We start from the raw sequence: 19,603 nt of genomic DNA on the forward strand, positions 1-19,603 counted from the left end.
GGTAATGTTTTGATTACAAATGTGTGTTCAATCTTGGGTGGTTGACACCTAACCCTATTTTTCCCATCGGGCCTTTGTTTATATTTCATGATTTTGCTTTGCACGAGGGTTTCTATGAACACAACTATCGTGCTATACGAGGACTGACTGTACTTTACATGTGTCAATGTTAAACTTCATTTGCCACCTGTCACCCCATCTGCTCAAGTTTTCTAAATCCTGTTGCAGCAGCGTAGTCATTAATATCCTTAACAACCCTGCCAAACTTCGTATCGTCTGTTAACTTGGACATTATGCTTGATATACTATCATCAATATCATTTATAAATACAGAAAACAACAATGGACCCAACACTGAACCATGAAGGACTCCGCTAACAACATTAGTCCATGATGAGCAGTGTCCATTGATTACCACTCTGTCTTCTACCACTCAACCATCCCTTTATCCATAGCAGCAATCTTCCATGTACAACAATATCAAAAGCCTTTCTAAGATCCAAATATATGATATCAAAGTTATTCCCTGCATCCAGTTCCTTTGTGACCACATCACAGTATCCAATCAAATTGGTCAGGCAAGACTTTCCCTTAACAAAACCATGCTGTGTCCGAGCTATAACTGAAGTCTTGTCTAGATGAACCGGCAGTGCTTTTTAACCAGTGCCTCTGCCTCCATTACTTTTCCTGGAACAGAAGTTAAATTAACATGTCTATAATTACTTGTGTCGCCCTTTGATCCTCCTTTGCGAATTGGGGTCACTTTTGCACATCTCCAGTCCATGAGTACCTCCGCTGAGTCCAAAGAAGCTCTCATAATTACGGCTAAGGGTTTGCTTACTTCCCTTGCTGCCTCCTTTAATATAACTGGATAGATCTAATCCACCCCGGGTGCCTTTTTTATGTTTATCTTCAACAATTTCTCCACTTTCCTCTCAGTTATTACAAAATCATCTAGCTCACTGCCAGAGTTTAATTCACCTCTGGCATTCCCCTCCCTGAATTACTCCTCATGTGTGAATGTAGATGCAAAATACTCATTTAGTTTGTTAGCCACCTGAGCATGATCACCAACAGTTGAACCATCATGTCCAGTGGACCAATCTGATTCATCCCTTTCCTTCTAGAGTTTACATAAGTAAAGAACTCTTTGCTGTTTCTCTTTGCATCCTTTGCCAATGATTTCTCATAATCTGCCTTTGCCTGCCTAATCTCTTTTGTGACTTGGTTACAGATTAGCTTATATCTATCATAGGCTTCCATGTCACCCATTAATTTATATGTATCCGATGCATTTTTGTTCTCTGCCATATGTCTTATTAATTCATCTGACATACATTTAGGCCTAAACCTTGAACAATATTTCTTAGTTGGTATGAAAAGCCTAGTAGCTTCCAAGATAAATTCTTTGAATGCTTCCCATTTTGAATTTGCTGTTGGTAACATCATCAGTTAGTCCCATTGTATAGAATTTAAATGCTATCTCAGACCACCATAGTCACCTTTACGAAAGCAAAAACACTTCCCTTTACACCTGATGGTAGTTACCTCTTTGAGTAAATCCCACTTCAGCACACTGTGATCACTGCCACCTAGTGGTTCCTTTATCTGCAGATTCTTAATGCATAAAGAATCACTACTGATAATCAGATCAAGAGTATTCCTCCCTCTAGTTGCCTCCTGAACATGCTGATATAGAAAACAATCATCCAATAAATCCACAAAAGCGTTGCTGGTGTGTGAGTGACCAACGCACAAAGTCCAGTCAATATCTGGGAAATTTAAATCCCCCATTATAAGACTCTGTGATTTACTGGCCCACTCTATTTCCCTGTACAGTTTCTTATTATACTCATCACAGTCATTAGGCCTATAACATACTCCTATTCTCACTTTTGATCTCCCAATGCTTATGTCACACCAAACTGACTCGACACTGCACTGTCCAGCGATGTCAACTGGCTTTGCTTCCTTGGATTTTATGTGTTTCTTAACTAATAGCATAACCTCTCCTCCCTTCCTATCCTGTCTATCCTTACTGTACGCATGTACTACCCAAATTCCAGTTCTGCATTCCTTATATCTGTGTGACACCACGTCTCTGATATCCCAACAATATCTGCCTTTGATGTTTTGAGCAATACCTCAAATTCATCAAATTTATTTACCAAACTCCTAGCACTGGTGTACATGCAAGTATACATGCACCTGTTCCTATTCTTAGCTACCCTAACACAATCCATGCGTTTACTTGTACCGCAATGTCTCCCAGCAGTCTCTGAAATACCCTGCATCTTGTTTTCTAGACTTCTGCTGATTCCAATAGAAGCAGTGCAAGAATCACTTTCACCTCTGCCAGTGGCTACTGTTAATCTATTAGTCCTTTTATCCCTTTAACCAATTAACCACCTCCCTTTTATCAAGGGAGGTGGTTAATTTTTAATTGTTTTAAATTGTGTTAAACTGATTGTTTAATTATTTATATTTTACTCTAATGTACTGGTAAGTTGTCGATATTTTTGTTTTTATTTCTGGAGGGTATCAAACGGAAGTGTTCTACGTAATATATTGAGCTAAACTCCTCTTATTATTATCAACGTAGAACATATTGAGTATTACAGCTCTGATTCATACTGTTTAATGAGAGTATAAATGAATAATACAACTGTCCCTAACATGGCTAACTGGGCATAACAGAAAACAACACGAATTACGAAAAACATGAGAAAGGTGATATGTATATATATATAAATACTCCAACAAGAATTAACATTTAAATATTTAAAAATGGCAAATTGGAAATAATAATTATATAAAAATAAGTAAAAAAATTGTAAACTAAAACATTTTCTTTATCAAGCAACACATCAATTACAATTTACATTACAGAAGAACAAAATCTTTCCATCATACAGGCTCATTTGTAAAGTTACATATCCCAGCATAAAGCAACTAATACTTTTGGTAACAAAGTGCAGCACTGTGTAATAATTTTTTTTTTTTTTTTTTTTTTTCCTCGCCATTTTCCCATTATATATATATATATGTGAGGTCAACGTTTTTACAGTTTTGGCATGAAATTCTTCTACGGCTGGATACCCTTCCTAATGCAGTGGGGATATACAGTGGTCATTCCCTGACCATCCGCACCCTCCGTATTTGGTGGTCACAGGCTTGAATCCCGGTCTAATCAGGAAGCATGTGCTACGCACTGCTGCTCCTGCCCACCTGGCTACGGAGGCGTCGCAGCACTGTGTAATAATATAGGAAAATAAGTTAATTTAGCTTTACATACACACTTCAAAATGTTGGACTGCAGCTTGATTAATAACCTCGTTGTCTGTCAGTTTTACATGAAGTTTTCAGGATAATGTTAAGAAACATTAGTTGGGCTTTCTAGCATCATTTGATGATCAGACTTGTGTGAGCAATTCACAATTTATTTGATGCTGCTTTCAAAATGCCCATATTTAATCATCAGGGTTCTATTCTATATGGAGGGGGGGGTAATACCAGTATTACAACGGCTTGGAGTTTCATGTTGTCATAATCTACCAGAATGTCCAGAGAAAGGATCCTACCAAGTCATATTTTGTAGTGTTAACTGGATAATTTGGAATGTCAAGAGGGTCATGATTGTGTATATGCCACCTTGTTGTCCCTTAACTTAATGTAATGTATCCCAAGATTTATGAAATTTGTTTCCCATTTCCCATAAATTAGCATTAGCAAGGACACATGATGCAAAAAAGGCAGCTTATATAATGTCAGCCAAAAAAAAAAAAAAAAAAAAAAAACAACACAACATACACCCTTCTCATTTCACCCATCCACTTGCTTCAAATGTTTCTCTAGTTCTGCCTTGAATCTGTTTAAGCTATCAACTTCTACAACAACAGATGGAAGTTTGTTACAGCAATCAACCACCCGCTGGTTAAAGGCAAACTTCTGCACATCTATCCTATAACTGTCTTTCCTCAATTTGAATTTATGCCCTCTCATGCGATTATTCTGAGCAAGAGGAAGAATCCCACCAGCACTGAGCATGCTAAAAACATTCAGGGTTTTATACACCTAAATCAGATCACCTCGCAAGTGCCTAGTCTCCAGACACTATCATTTACAAAATTTAAGCCTTTCTTCGTAAGAGCAATCCTTTATTTTATTCACTACTCTTGTTGCCCTTCTCTGTACTCATTCCAACAGTTCTAGATCCTTCTTAAAATGAGGCCTCCAGACCTGTATACAGTAATAAAGGTGTGACTTGACTATTGCATTATACAAAGGGATAATCACCTCCTTATCCATGCTACAAAAATTCCTGTATATCATTGACAACACACCATGAGCTACTCTTGCAGACCATCTGTACTGCTCAAAAAAATTCGTACTGGCTGCAAAATTAACCCCAGGTCCTTTTCACTCTCTACCACTGTCAGTGTAGTATGACACAGTTGGTATGTTACTCTGAGGTTACTGCTTCCCATATGCAGAATTTTACATTTGTCAATGTTAAACTACAGTAGCCACCTCTCAGCCCATCTGCTCAACTTTTCTAGATCCCGATGCAGCAGCGTCCTTAACAATTAGTGTCCTTAACAACACTGACGGCTTCATATCATCTGCAAACTTGGACATTAAGCCTGCTATACCATCATCAATATCATTAATGAATACAGAAAACAACAAATGACCCAATACTGAACCCTCGGGTACTCCACTAATAACATTAGTCCATGAAGAGCAGTGTCCATTGATTATCACTCTCTGTCTTCTCCCATTCAACCATCTCTTTATCCATAGCAGCAATTTGCCTCCAATGCCACACTGCTCCAATTTGTGCAGCAGTCTTCCATCTGCAACAGTAGCAAAAGCCTTTCTAAGATCCAATTAGCATTAGTAGAAGCATTTGAGGCAAGAAAGCAAGCTTATGCAGCATCAGCCAAAAAAAAAAAAAAAAAAACCCGCTCCCATTTCACCCCTCCATTCATTCCAAATAACTGTCCAGGTCAGCCTTAAATTTATTTAGGCTATCAACTTGCACAACAAAGGTTAGAAGTCTGTTCCACCAACCAACTACCCACTGGCTAAAGGCAAACTTCTGCACATCTATCCTACATCTGTCTTTCCTCAATTTGAATTTATGCCCTCTCAGGTGATTATTCTGAGCAAGAGAAAGAATCCCATCAGCACTAAACATGCTCAAACCATTCAAGGCCTCAATCAGATCACCTCGCAGGTGATCTGATCGGTAGTCTCCAGACACTGTAATTTGCAAAACTTAAACCTTTCTTCGTAAGAGCAACCCATTGTTTCATTCACTAATCTTGTTGCCTTTCTCTGTACTCATTCCAACACTCTACATCCTTCATAAAATGGAGCCTCCAGACCTGTATACAGTACGCAAGGTGTGTCCTGACCATTCCCTTATACAAGAGGATAATCACCTTATAACTCCTAGAAAAGTTCCTGTATATCATTGACAGGACACCATGAGCTACTCTTGCAGACCGTCTGCACTGCTCAGAAAACTACATATCTGCCTGCACAATTACCCCAGGTCCTTTTCATTCTCTACCACTGTCAGTGTAGTACCACAGAGTTAATATGTCACTCTGGGGTTACTGCTTCCCATATGCAGTACTTTACATTTGTCAATGTTAAACTTCATTTGCCACCTTTCAGCCCATCTGCTCAACTTTTCTAGATCCTGTTGCAGCAGTGGACTGTCATTAGTGTCCTTAACAACCCTGCCAACCTTCGTATCGTCTGCAAACTTGGACATTAAGCTTGATATACCATCATCAATATCATTTATATATACAGAAAACAACAATGGACCCAACACTGAACCCCGAGGGACTCCACTAATAACATTAGTCCATGATGAGCAGTGTCCATTGATTACCACTCTCTGCCTTCTCTCACTCAACCATCCCTTTATCCATAGCAGCAATTTTCCTCCAATGCCACACTGCTCCAATTTGTGTAGCAGTCTTCCATGTGCAACAGTATCAAAAGTCTTTCTAAGATCCAAATATATGATATTAAAATTATTCCCTGCATCCAGCTCCTTTGTGACCACACCATAGTATCCAATAAAATTGGTCAGGCAAGACTTTACCTTAACAAAACCATGCTGTGTCCGAGATATAACTGAAGTCTTGTCTAGATGATCCTGCAGTGCTTCTTTAACCAGTGCCTCCATCAATTTTCCTGGAACAGAAGTTAAACTAACAGGTCTATAATTATTTATGTCACCCTTTGATCTCCATTTGTGAACTGGCATTACATTTGCACATCTCCAGTCCATGGGTACCTCCCCTGAGTCCAAAGCAGCGCTCATAATTATATCTAAGGGTTCCTTTGCTGCCTCCTTTAATATAACTGGATTGATCCTGGGTGCCTTTTTTGTGTTTATCTTCAACAAGTTATCCTCCACTTTCCTCTCAGTTATTACAAAATCATCTAGCTCATTGCTGGAGTATAACTCACCTCTGGCATTCCCCTCCCTGAATAACTCCTCATGAGTGATGCAAAATATTCATTTAGTTTGTTAGCCACCTGAGCAGGATCATCAACAGTTGAACCATCAATATCTAGTGGACCAATCTGATTCATCCCTTTCCTTCTAGAGTTTACATAGGTAAAGAACTCTTTGTTATTTTTCTAAGCATCCTTTGCCAAGGATTTCTCATAATCTGCCTTTGTTTGCCTAATCTCCTTTGTGACTTGGTTACAGACCAGCTTATATCTATCATAGGCTTCCATGTCACCCATTAATTTATATGTATCCCATGCATTTTTCTTCTCTGCCAAATGTCTCATTAATTCATCTGACATCCATTTAGGCCTAAACCTTGAACAATATTTCTTAGTTGGCATGTAAAGCCTAGTAGCTTCCAAAATAAATTCTTTGAATGCTTCCCATTTTGAATTTGCTGTTTGGTAAATATATAATATCAAAATTATTCTTTTCCTCCAATTCCTTTGTGACTGCATCATAGTATCCAATCAAATTGGTCAGACAAGACTTCCCCATAACAAACCCATGCTGTGTCCCAGCTATAACTGAAGTCTTGTCTGAACAGGTTGGAATCACTGGGAAAATCCTTAGATGGATAGAAGGATGGCTTCAGGGCAGGAGGCAGAGGGTTGTGATAAATGGGTATTCCTCAGATTGGGTTGATGTAAGAAGTGGGGTTTCCCAAGGATCAGTATTAGGACCACTGTTGTTTTTAATTTTCATAAACGACATTGATGAAGGTATAGAGGGCGTGATGTCTAAATTTGCAGATGATGTTAAAATTGGTAGAGTAGTTAATGATCACTGTCAAGCTGAGCTTCTTCAGAGAGACCTAGATAGACTTCAGGAATGGTCAGAAAAATGGCAGCTGTGCTTTAATCCAACAAAGTGTAAGATATTACACCTGGGAAACAGTAATCCCAAAAAAACGTATTCACTTGGTGGAGTTCAACTAAACCCAGTACTGGAGGAAAGGGACTTGGGTGTTACGATACGGTCAAACATGAAATTCTCTGAGCATTGTAAACAGGTTGCAAGGAAGTCCCATGGTGTCCTATCGATGATCTATCGAACTTTTGCAAGTAGAGATAGGGACGTGATAATCCCATTATATAAGGCTTATGTTAGACCACACTTGGAATACTGTGTTCAAGTATGGAGACCGCACTTAAACAAAGACATCGAGCTTCTTGAAAGGGTGCAAAGAAGGGTAACTCGCCTGTTGAGATCGGTAAAAGGGCGTCCTTATGAAGAAAGACTTCGAATATGTGGGTTGCAGAGTTCGGAAACTAGACACCTCAGAGGAGATTTGATTGAGGTGTTTAAGGCTCTGAGAGGCATTAGTAAAATGAATGAGGACAAAATTTTCAAGATTATAAATGATGCTAGAACTAGGGGACATAAATTCAAGTTACGGGGGGAAATGTTTAGATTGGACTGCAGGAAGTTTTATTTTAGCCAGCGAGTTATAAATTACTGGAATAAGTTGCCTTCATGGGTGGTAGAGGCCGACAGTTTGGGGAAATTCAAAGGTCATCTGGATAGTACTTTCGGGTAAGGGTGATAGGATGATAGGTTTAATTTCCTTTTTATTTATTTTTTTTATTTATTAATTATTATTATTTAGTTATTTATTTATTTATTTTTTGTTTTTATCATTGTTTTGTTCGGATTTTTTTTTTTTTTTTTTTTTTGGCTGGTGCAGCATAAGCCATAGGCTTTCTTGCACCATGCGGCCATTACTAATACTAATACTAATTTAAATACTGTCTCAGACCACTGTAGCCACCTTTATGAAAGCAAAAAACCCTTGCCTTTATCTCTAATGGTAGTTACCTCTTTGAGTAAATCCCACTTCAGCACGCTGTGATCACTGCCACCTAGTGGTTCCTTTATCTGCAGATTCTTAATGCATGAAGAATCACTACTGATAATCATATCAAGAGTATTAATCATAAGGTTTAAAATCCCGTTACCTTACTAATGCAAATCAATCCTTAATTAAGACACAGAGAACATTTAAGGTAATTATATAATGCTACATTTATTGAATAAATTTTTTTTTGGAATGACAGTACAACGAACGATTAAATTTAGACCATCCCTGGGCAATTTTCTAACCTTTAGAAATAAAGTTACACTTCCCTTTTTTTTTTTTTTTTTTAAACTCTTTGCTTCTGCCATTTGCATTTTGTTTATAAGGGCTGAAATGATCTTCCCTCCACAATTATCATTATTGGCCTCCATAAGTGTAACTTTATTTACCATGAAAAGAGATGTGAGCCTAATTATCTTTATAACTGAAGAAGAAGAAATTCCCTACAATTTAATGCAGTAGTTTTCCATGTGCAACAGTATCATACCTACAAAGGTATATTTTTATATACCTATGCTTATTAATTCAGTTTCCCTAATTTTAAACTGACTGGTTCAAACTTCATGATCATATTGGCGTTTTGACTTAACGGTATTTAGTGTAAAAAATTATTTCACAATTAACAAGCTAAATCCACAGGAAAATTTTGTAAATCTGTAAAAAAAAAAAAAAACCCACTTAAGCTAAATTTACTCCAATTTAGGAATGCTCTCTAACATTATTATCAACTACAAATAAACTTTAGGATTCAGCTTAAATTCCAATAAGCTTCAATTCCTTTCTAACTTGAAGAAACTATTCTTTTCTAATGTTATACCCAAATGCTCTTTCTGTATTCTGCTACAACAGCTGTCAAACACTTTTTAAGTTGCTACAAAACTTTTGGAACTATGTTATGGTCACGTGTGTGATTATCCATTTTAAATTCTAAGCTAAACTTTCAATTATGAATGTTTACTATTGAAATTTGAATAAATAGCATATACATTGTGTAGACGAAAAGCAACAATGTGTGCCTGATTCAGAACACTATATTCAAACACAGCTATACAGTTTAATGATATATTTTTACACATTGTAATCCATTCTCTGGGAGAAGTATTTGAATAATTAACATTTTTTTCCAATTAAAATTGTAAAGTAACATTGTAAATAGTCCAAACAGTGCCTAAAGTACTGCCGAGTTCTTATTCTTTTATAGGTGCTATTCTCCAATAGGGAGACTGGCAGCCAGCAAATATCAAGTTTCTCTGTCGCTAGCATCATGTATAATTTTCTTGGCATTCAATCTATTCCAATCTTCAGAACATCCATCCATCATTTCCTCCTCCATCAGGACCCTAATGTCTTGCCCTCTAACACAATTTTAATATTTCATATTTCTTTCCACTCAAGATGTGCCCACAGCATGCCAATTTTCTCCGCTGTATAATCTTTATTAGATATCTGTCTGTTGTTGCCATTTGCAGAAGTCTTTCATTAACTCTGCTTGTTCATTTAACTCTCATTATTCTCATCAGGTGCCAAATCTCAAATATTGCCTATAATTTTGTCATTTCTTTGTAAATTGTCCTAGTTCCTCTCCATATAGCAATACAGGCCAAATATAGCATTCTAGTCTTGATTCTTAGTTCCAACTTCACATCCTTTGCACAGGTATGTGAAGCCTTTGCACAGGATTATAGTCATCTCACTGAATTTTTTTTTTGCTTGTCCTATTCATAATCTTGTTTCTGTAGTTTGATATTCTCTGAGTAGAATAACTTTCTCAGGCAGAAAAAGTTGTTGACCTGTTTTATATTTCCATTTCTGAGAAGGATGAAGAATATTCTTTTTTGTTTACTTACATAATTTTTGACTTATTATTATTAATTGCAAGGCCCATTTATTCGCTTGTAGTTTCCATTCTCTTCATGAATTATTATAGTTCTCTTTGTGAAGTGGTCACAGTAACTGTGTTATCTGCATATCTAAGGTAGTTTGCTGTTGTTCCATTTTTTCTGATGTTTTTTTCCATTTCAGTCAAAGCTTCTTGTATAATTTTTTCTTGTATAATTGCATCTGATGATAGAGATGGAACAGGAGATGTGACCTCACCACATGGCCGTAGTGTGACATGTCCTGTTCAAGCTCTACTGCCAAGCCTTTTTTGAGCTCATGCAATGTACTAAATTGAACTGTCATCCCTCTTTCCAAAAATTCAGTGCGGATAATAGTCACTGAAAAACAGTCAATGTCACTTTGTTGGCTGCTGCTTGGATTTTGAATTTTTTGAACACAGAGGTGTTTCATTGAGAAATTTCTTTTAGAATTCTTATTTTTTTTACTAAAATGCATTGTTTTCATTGTTTCTTCCATTTAATTTATGTCTTCAAAGATATTTCCATTTAAAATAGTGTAACTTATAAAGGAAGGAGCACACAGAAATACTACTGCAAATGTACTAACTAGGAACTAATAGCTAGCTGCATGGGGAACCAAGTTGAGACTTGTGCCATCTGGTGTCGAGGTTATGAACAAAGAGGTTTTACTTTTCAGACCACTCTCGTATTTATTACTAAAGTGCTCATTGGCATTGCTTTTCCTCTTCTTCATGAATCCCTTTAAATTCTATCCTTCAACTCAACCTTCCTCCGTATGTATTTCTCAAGAAATTTAAGAGTCTAATGTCATATGCCCTCTCTTTTCTTCTGATGCTTCAATTAGTTCAATCAATCAATATTGTCCTTGGGGGTGTTGCGACATTCTCTCAGATATGCCACACTTTGTTTGCTACCTGAGAGTCTAAAATGCTGATGGAACTGATATTCGGGTGATACTCAAGTCAAGTGGGCCTAACTTTGGCGAAGTCTGGTCAGGCAGTGACAACCAAATCCTCTGCTTGCACCTTCACAATGGTGAGACTGTTAGTATTCCTGGGTATAACAGGCGTCTCTGTAGCCAGGTGGGAAGGAGCAGCATTGCCTAGCACATGCTTCTTGATTAGACCGGGGTTCGAGCCCATCACCACCAAATACGGAGGATGCGGGATGGTCAGGGAATGATCACCGCATATCCCGGAGCAATATGGCCTTAGTTGCTAATGCTCCTAAAATCCAAATAACAAACAAACAAACCTGGATATAACCCCCATGTCCAAGTCTTGAAATATGGCACCTACACCGCATGCAGAAATGCCACCCCTCTGTGTTACCAGGCAATACTAGGGTAGATGACACTCTCTCTCAAACGGTACAATACCACCACTTTGATTACTGGAGGCTTGAAGTGCTGGAATCCATGTTTAGTCTTCAATAAACCTCCCCTATCTCTTCCATCATGCAGTATGATTGATGTCTTTTGAGGTTATGATGGACATCATGGTGAGATTCAATCTTCCTTATATTTCAAGAGTACAGCTGTAAAACGGTGTTCACAGGTTGGCTGCTAGTTAGTATACCGGACCGAACCTATTCGTAACTTCTAGGAGGCTTCTGGATCAGCTAGTGTATAATCTCATTGCCACTACTCTCCTAGATAGTGAATGGAGGGAGTCCGATTAGTGTGTATATGGCGGAAGGGGCATTGTCAGGGCCAGGTTATGTCAAGGAGCTGGATAAATCCATGTGTACGCCATATCCAAAAATTTCATTACTTCCCATACAGCAAAAAATATGTGGAGGTCCTAAAGTCTCGAAACTTTATTAGACAGCTGGACAGACAACTTGAGTAGTTGACACCTGCTAATTCCATGTCTTGACTACTTGGCAAGTTGTTTGTCCAACTGTACTTCATACAGCATGCCCGCCCACCCGCCCTTTTTTCTTACTACTGAATACACCATGAATTGCCAAGCTAATTGAGAAAACTTTAATGCGAAAAGATCTAAACCTCCCAAACAGTTCCTGGTTCATTTCACAAATATACCTGGTCTCGTTCTAATCTCAATGATGTCCATTTTTATTTACAATCTGCCAAACCCCATGCAACTGACAGAATCTCAGTTATTGGTTGATTTAACCACTGCTCATCCCAGTTGTCCTAATTATTTACTGTATGATTCCTTTCGCTTCAAAGGTGGTACACCTGTGCATATGTCTGTTCTGATATTCCTTGTCAGAGATTTAATGATTTGGAATCTCCTCTTTTCAATCTTTTCTGGCTTAAAATCTCTCTACAACTTTCTGCCAAATTCACCTGTTGCCTCTATCGTTCTCCCAACTCCACTAATCACTTGGAACTCTTTGACTTCTCTTTGAACCTTGACTTTCTGCAGTCTAACTTTCCTGTGTCCAACAGTGAAGTAATTTTCCTTTGTGATTTTAATGTTCACAAAGAAAATGTGACTAGAAAATGGAAGCCAGCTGGCTTCCATTTTCTGCTGAAGCATTTGCAATTACTAATGATCTCGCACAGACTGTTCATTTACCTACCAGAATGCTAGACAATCCTAATGACACAGCCAACATGCTTGATCTTTTTCTCATAAACTACCCTTCTAAGTACATGGTTGAGGTGAATGCTCCTCTAGGCACCTCAGATCACAACTTGGTGATGGTAGTTTCTCCAATGGAGCTTTTCTCTCATGGCCATTCTCAGCCTAGTGTTGTTTGGCATTTACAAGAATGCAAAATAGGATGATGTGAGATTTCTTTTCTTTTTCTTGATTGGATTACTGTTTCAAGACTTCTGATGTCAATGTTTGCTCAGATCATGTCAGTGAAATTATTCTTGCAGGGATGGACTCCTTTATTCCAAACTCCACCTTAAAATCTCGTCCTTTATCAAAACCTTGGTTTTCCAATAAATGTACTAAGACTGTTCAGGAGAAGAATGTTGCTTGTAATTGGCTTGTTTCCAAATCTTTAGTTTCATTTTCTGCCTACAACAAAACTCACAACAATTGTGATATTCTGGCTTATGTTTCTCATCTGTGAACAAATTTAATGGAAAAGTTTGGTGATACTCAAGGAGTTGCTCTTCACATTTCAAAGCCTTTTGATCGTGTTTGGCATAAAGGTAATCTTATGGTTTATCAACTTGTAATTGGGTATCTGTGAATACTGAATACCAAATTATCTCTGACTGCTCAACTGCAGGTGATGTTAAATGGCTCTCTGTCTTCTAACATCTCTACTAATGCTCGTGTTCCCCAAGGGTCAGTTCTTTTCCCACTCTTTTCATCTTGTATATTAATAATCATCATCCATTGACCGGAAATCCTATCCATAGTTTTGCTGATGATAGCACAATGCATTCTACCTTCCATTTTGAGAAACCTTGCCCTGCTCAATCAGCTTCAACTTCTTGAATACTTGCTGGTAATTCCTTAAATGCCAATCTCCAGGTAATTCTCCAGTGGGGCAAAGGTAGTTGATTTCTATCCTTCTAAAACTCAGTCCTGTCTTATATCTCGCAAAAAAGATTCTTCTTCTCTTATGCTTATCTTCGGTGACACTGATTTCTAGGCAAGATCATATATCTCATTGCCCTGACTTCTAATCCCTCTTAGCATAAGCACATCACAAATAATGCTTCCTCTGCATCTAGAAAACTGGGTCTTCTCTTTCGTTCTCAGCATTATTTTTCTTCCAAACAGCTGTTCATACTGTACAAATTTCAAATTTGCCCTACCATGGAATACTGTTCCCACATCTGGAGAGGTACCCCCAAAATCTCTCTTGGGTTTCTAAGATTCCACTCAAAAGGAGGCAGTTAGGTTAATTAATAAGTCATCTCTAACAGAGTCTCTCCACTCTCTGTCTGATAGATGTTATGTTTCTGCTGCATGCCTTTTCTATAGATACTTCCATGGGCACTGTTCTTCTGAATTGGCTTCTATAATTGCTGCTCTCTCTCTCTTTCGAATCAGTCTGAACGTGTTCTGCAACCAGTCAACATCCTTTTACTGTCCAACTCACACAACCAACTTTTCTTCTTCGTCATTTATTCATTCGACTTCCATTTTCTGGAACACCCTTCCTTCATATGTATTTCCTGAAAATTACAATCTACAGAAGTTCAAGTCTAATGTCAACAAATATCTTCTTTCATCTTTTCAACCCCCAACCCATGCATGGTACTAACTACTACTATAAGTTGTAATACCTGGAATAAAAAAAAATAATAATAATAAAATGTCTGCTCTCTTCTTAATCTTGAACAATACTAGAGTAGTACGATATGTTCTAATACATTGAGAGAGAGAGAGAGAGAGAGAGAGAGAGAAGAGAAGACACAGTATGTTTAAATCTTTAACTGCCTTTACCTTAGCATCAAATACAAATGATCCAGATATCTAAAGAAGAACTAATTCAGGCCTTGCTTTAAAAGATGCACTGGGTGACATTCAAACATTCTTTTATACAAACCAGATTTGTTAATATATGACTTTCATATTTCTTATTCTAAACAAGGCTTTAAAACAGACAAAAAAATTTTTTTGAAGAAGGGATATCTAGATTGGTGAAACAACAGACTGTACTGTCTAAATGCTAAAGATAACTTTCAATGTTTTTTTTTTTTCAAAAATAATTTTTTTTTAAAGCCTTTAACATGCTTTAGTTTAACAACCCTCATGTAAGATTCTCCATGAGAGTATAGTTTGCCACCAATTTGGAGATGTCTGGGTTTACCAAAAAACTGATTTTGGAATTCAAAAAGGCCTCTTCAATCAGTGCTGTAGTTAGCCAATCTCAGACAGAGGAGGAAGAAGAGTTTCCCCCTGCAAGTTATCCTGCATTTTTCAACCTGCACAAAATGTAGACTAGCCCATGTAAAAGTGCACTTTTTCAGGCATAATACAGTAGCATAATATAACCTAGGACACTGATGCGCTGTAAAACCAATGACATAACTTTCATATTACAAACTAATTTAAACAGTAAAACCAGCTAAGAAAAACCAGTTTATGTTACTACAAGGAATGGTAAGGAAGGTAATTTTGGAAATTCCAAATGAAAAATTATCTATCAACAATGAACACATTCACTGCTGATAAAAAAAAAAAAAAAAAAAAAAAATGAGAGTAAATGAAAAAGTTTCATTTACTCTCAATACAGCTAAGGACAGAAAAGGTTGTGTAAATGATTATCACAACTCTTAATATAGCATTACCAATACCAAAAATGCACAAACAGGACCACTTTTTGGGTTTGGGAGATGGGGAAGGGAGCTCAGGGACATTAAAATAAAAAAAAAAAGTTGCAAATGTAACTTGTGTTTAATGGGAATATCCCCCCCCCTTTTTTTGCTAAATTTTAACTTTTGCTGACTTATGGTCCTAAAGTCGAAATTCATTGTCAAACTTATGTCAAACACACTGCCAATCAGATGATGGTAACCATTTCAAAATTAACTCCAAAAAAAAGTAACTGCAATAAACTGAAGAGTGAAAATATTTGCGCCATGTAAACTTAGTTAACACATAAGAAAAAATCCTTGTGTTAATCAAATTTTAAAACATTAACTGAATTTACCAAAATAATAAACTGACCTTAGCATTTATGGTGATTTACACTAAATTACAGGTTTCAAAAATCTTAAAAGGAAATTTAAGCAACCCTACCTGTGTCTGGACAACACTATCAAGTAAACTGTCTACGACAATGGCACCTCTCTTTTTTAACTCTTCATACAGTTGTAGTTTGTTAAACGGCTCTATTTGTTCTTCTTTGATGAATTTAAAAAGAAAACACTGATTAGCATCTTAACAGGAAAAATCACAAGTTTAAACAATGCACCGATTAAGTGAACTTAGAAAACTTGGGATATTAAAATTTATGTCTACTCAAGTATTAATTTAACTCTTAGGTAACACTATTTATGTAAGTTTTCTTAATGAAACAGGATTAGCAAACTATTTTCTATATATCAAAAATTTAAAAGAAATAACATTTTAATAGCAATAACCTCTCAAATTTATCATCACTACACAACTTGATGCTAGCACTATAAATAAGCAGAACTTCCCTGAAGAGAAATAAAATGCTATTTTTCTGTAACAATGTGCTATCACTGGCAGACTTAGTTGCTATTTGGCCCCTCACAAATGGGAGGCCAAGGCAGCCATCAGTGCAGCACTTGACAATCCAAAGATAGAGCGCTCACACGATGAGAGATGCCAGATAGAGTTTACAAGTGAAACTGGAAAACATACACTATAAAATCTAACACCAACTCAAATATTAATTTTACTTAATTTAGTTGATACTTGGGCAGACGTGAAGTTTTTCACCCTAAATTTTCCACATTTGATTATGTATACCTTCTGGGATCTCTTGTTTGTGACATAATTGTTGAGTTTATTATGTGCTGATAACTGGTAGGCCAGAGCTTACTGGCCTACCAGTTATCAGCACAGATGATAAATAGCACTGAAATGACCATCTGATGGAGGGGAATGGGCACTGCATTATGACTAACAAGCATTATACTTATCTCTTGGGGAAGTGTGTGTTAGAACTTGGGACAACTTGACAGTAGCCTCGATCTGAGAGATCAACGTCATTTAAAGACACTGTTTTTATTCTACAGAAACCCTTACATTATATCTTGTGTGCTTCATTAAGATAGCACATGAAACTGCCACTAAGTATGAAGTTGAAATATTTAAGGAAACAGTAAAGTCAATATATTTTAAACTATTTACCAAATATTTATTTTAAACAAAATTCAGATAACATAATAGTACTAGTAATAGAGGCATGTGAAGCAAGAAAGCAAGCGAATTCCTTCTAAAAGTTTGTCCAGTTCCTCTTTGAATTTATTTCAGCTATCAACTTCCACAACGACAGATGGAAGTGTGTTCCAGAAATTAACCACCCGCTAGCTAAAAGCAAATTTCCGCACATCTATTCTACAATTGTCTTTTCTCAATTTGAATTTATGCCTCCTTAGGTTCATAATCTGAGCAAGTGGAAGAATCCCATCAGAATTCAGAGTGCTCAACCTATTCAAGGCGAAATCCATGTTTAGTCTCTAGAGCAAAGTTTCTGGCACCCCCCCCCCCCATACTTCTCCTTCAACCCATGCACGGTACTAAGTACTATAGGTTTCGATACCTTTCGTGTTTGGGGTTTCATAAAAAAAAAAAAAAAAAATACACCTCAATGAGATCACCTCGCAGGTGCCTAGTCTCCAGCCATAAGAGGATCCTTTCATTCCCCTCACCAATCTTGTAAAACTTATGACAATGCTTAATTTTTAAAAATATCCACAGAATTTCAAAGTTGAAAAATTCTTCATATCTGAATTTTTTGGTATTGGTGTTTTTGGGCACAAGGGCAACTAAGGCCAAAATGTGCCCGTTCCTATGACATGTTTTAATATAAGATTTCGGTCATTTTTTCATCATAGAAAATCATATATTTGTATCTGCTTAAGAAAGGTAAATAGTTCATTTAAATTTGCATTGTTTCCAATAATATGGGCAAGTGATAGGGGCTCTTTCAGTCGTGACAGTGAAAGGAAACTATTTTTTCGGAAATAGGAATACTGCTTACAATCTAAAAGTATATGCTTGACGGTAAGTGGTAAAGTGCAATGCGCGCATTGAGGTGGAACCTCCTGCTTGAGTAGATATATATGGGTTGGATGTGTATGCCCTATGCGTAATCTTGCTAGCACAACCTCTTCTTGCCTGTAGCTAGATTTCCACAGTGCTGGTTTCTCTTTGATTTCGAGCAATTTGTTGTTCGTTTGACTTCCAGATTTCAGACCACTGAATTGTATAGATTTTTTTAATGCGCTTCAAGTAATCTATGTATGGTACTTGGTAATGTGATGGTATTGTACTGCTTGGTTGTTTGGCTGCCTGATCTGCTCTCTCATTACCTGTGATACCAGAGTGCCCTGGTATCCAGCAAAATAACACTGCATGTTTCTTACTTCGTAGGTGGTTTAAGCAGGAAAAAATTTGTTTTATAATGGGATGCAATATTGAAAGTTTATTGTCTAATGCAGACACTGCACTCATGGAATCTGTGTATATTATACTGCTGGTATTGTGGGAAGTGTTTATATTTTCTAGGGCTAATTTTATTGCGTATAATTCTGCAGAGTAACTGCTACACTCAAATGGTAGTGATATAGAAAGTGTAAAAGAGGAAAAGACAGCTGCAGCACCAACAGTAGAGTCTGTTTTTGAACCATCTGTATATATTACACAGCGTTGAGCATTGTTGAGGGAATGGTCTTTATGTAGCTGTTTAATAATTTCATCTGGCAGGGATTTCTTTCTCCATTGCTGAAAATAGGTATCACAGTGAGGGAGAGTTACAGACCAGGGTGGATCAGGTACATCATTCTCTTGAAGCATATTGTCAAAGTTTATGTCCCAGGCATATATCAATTCTTTTAATCGAATACCAGTGGGTCTATTTTCTGTAACTTTGCTGTTGTAGAACGTGATCCAATCAGGGTTGAGAAGCAATGGTCGAACAGGATGGGCTGGAAGGCTTTGAATTTTGGCTGCATAATTAAGGAGCAGCATTTTCCTTCTAAGGTGAAGTGGAGGTTCATGCGCCTCTACATACAGACTCCGAACAGGGGATGTTCTAAAGGCTCCTAGCGAAGTACGAGGGGCACTATGTTGGATGGTGTTCAGTCTGGTCAGTGCACTTTTCCTAGCAGAGTCATAGACAACAGCTCCATAATCTAATCGAGACCTGATAAGTGCACGATACAGTTGTAGGAGAGAGTATCTATCGGCACCCCATTTCATGGCAGAAATGGACCGAAGAATATTTAGTTTCTTTAAACAAATAGTTCGGAGATATGTTATGTGAGAAACAAAGTTAAGTTTGGTGTCCAACATTAAACCTAGGAAACGAAGATTACTGGTGAGTGGTATCAGACGGTTCTTTAGCTGAAGTTCCGGTTCCGGATGCAGCTTGCGTTTTTTGCAGAAGTGAATTGCAACTGTTTTTTGTTCTGACATACGATATCCATTCTGCTGTGTCCATATTTCTAGCTTATTTATGGAGAGTTGCAGCTGTCTTTCAATAGTAGGAATATTTTTTGAACTGCAAGATAGAGTGAGATCATCAGCATACATGTATAATTCGACAGTACTGGGAATATTGTGGGTTATTTATTTTATTTTTATTTTTTTATTTTTTGGTAGTTGTTGGCGCATAGGCTTCTGTGGCCATAATGCACCTCCCAAGGTTTTTGTAGTACTTTGATCCAAGCCCGAGGCGGGAATCGAACCCGCGACCTTT

At 37.3% G+C, this 19,603-nt stretch overlaps 1 protein-coding gene across 1 annotated transcript in view; it reads right to left on the bottom strand.

The window, feature by feature from the left end:
- LOC150091573 (TP53-binding protein 1-like) overlaps window positions 1-19,603 on the bottom strand; it is a 257,313-nt gene that overhangs the window by 42,006 nt on the left and 195,704 nt on the right. Inside the window, exon 10 of the mRNA XM_090368987.1 lies at window positions 15,949-16,052. Within this exon, the coding sequence (XP_090225113.1) occupies window positions 15,949-16,052 (104 nt within the window). The remainder of the gene's footprint in view (window positions 1-15,948; window positions 16,053-19,603) is intronic.

This window comes from Mastigoproctus giganteus, chromosome 1 (assembly GCF_048544385.1).
Source record: "Mastigoproctus giganteus isolate SK-2022 chromosome 1, ASM4854438v1, whole genome shotgun sequence".
Classification (NCBI taxonomy): domain Eukaryota; kingdom Metazoa; phylum Arthropoda; class Arachnida; order Uropygi; family Thelyphonidae; genus Mastigoproctus; species Mastigoproctus giganteus.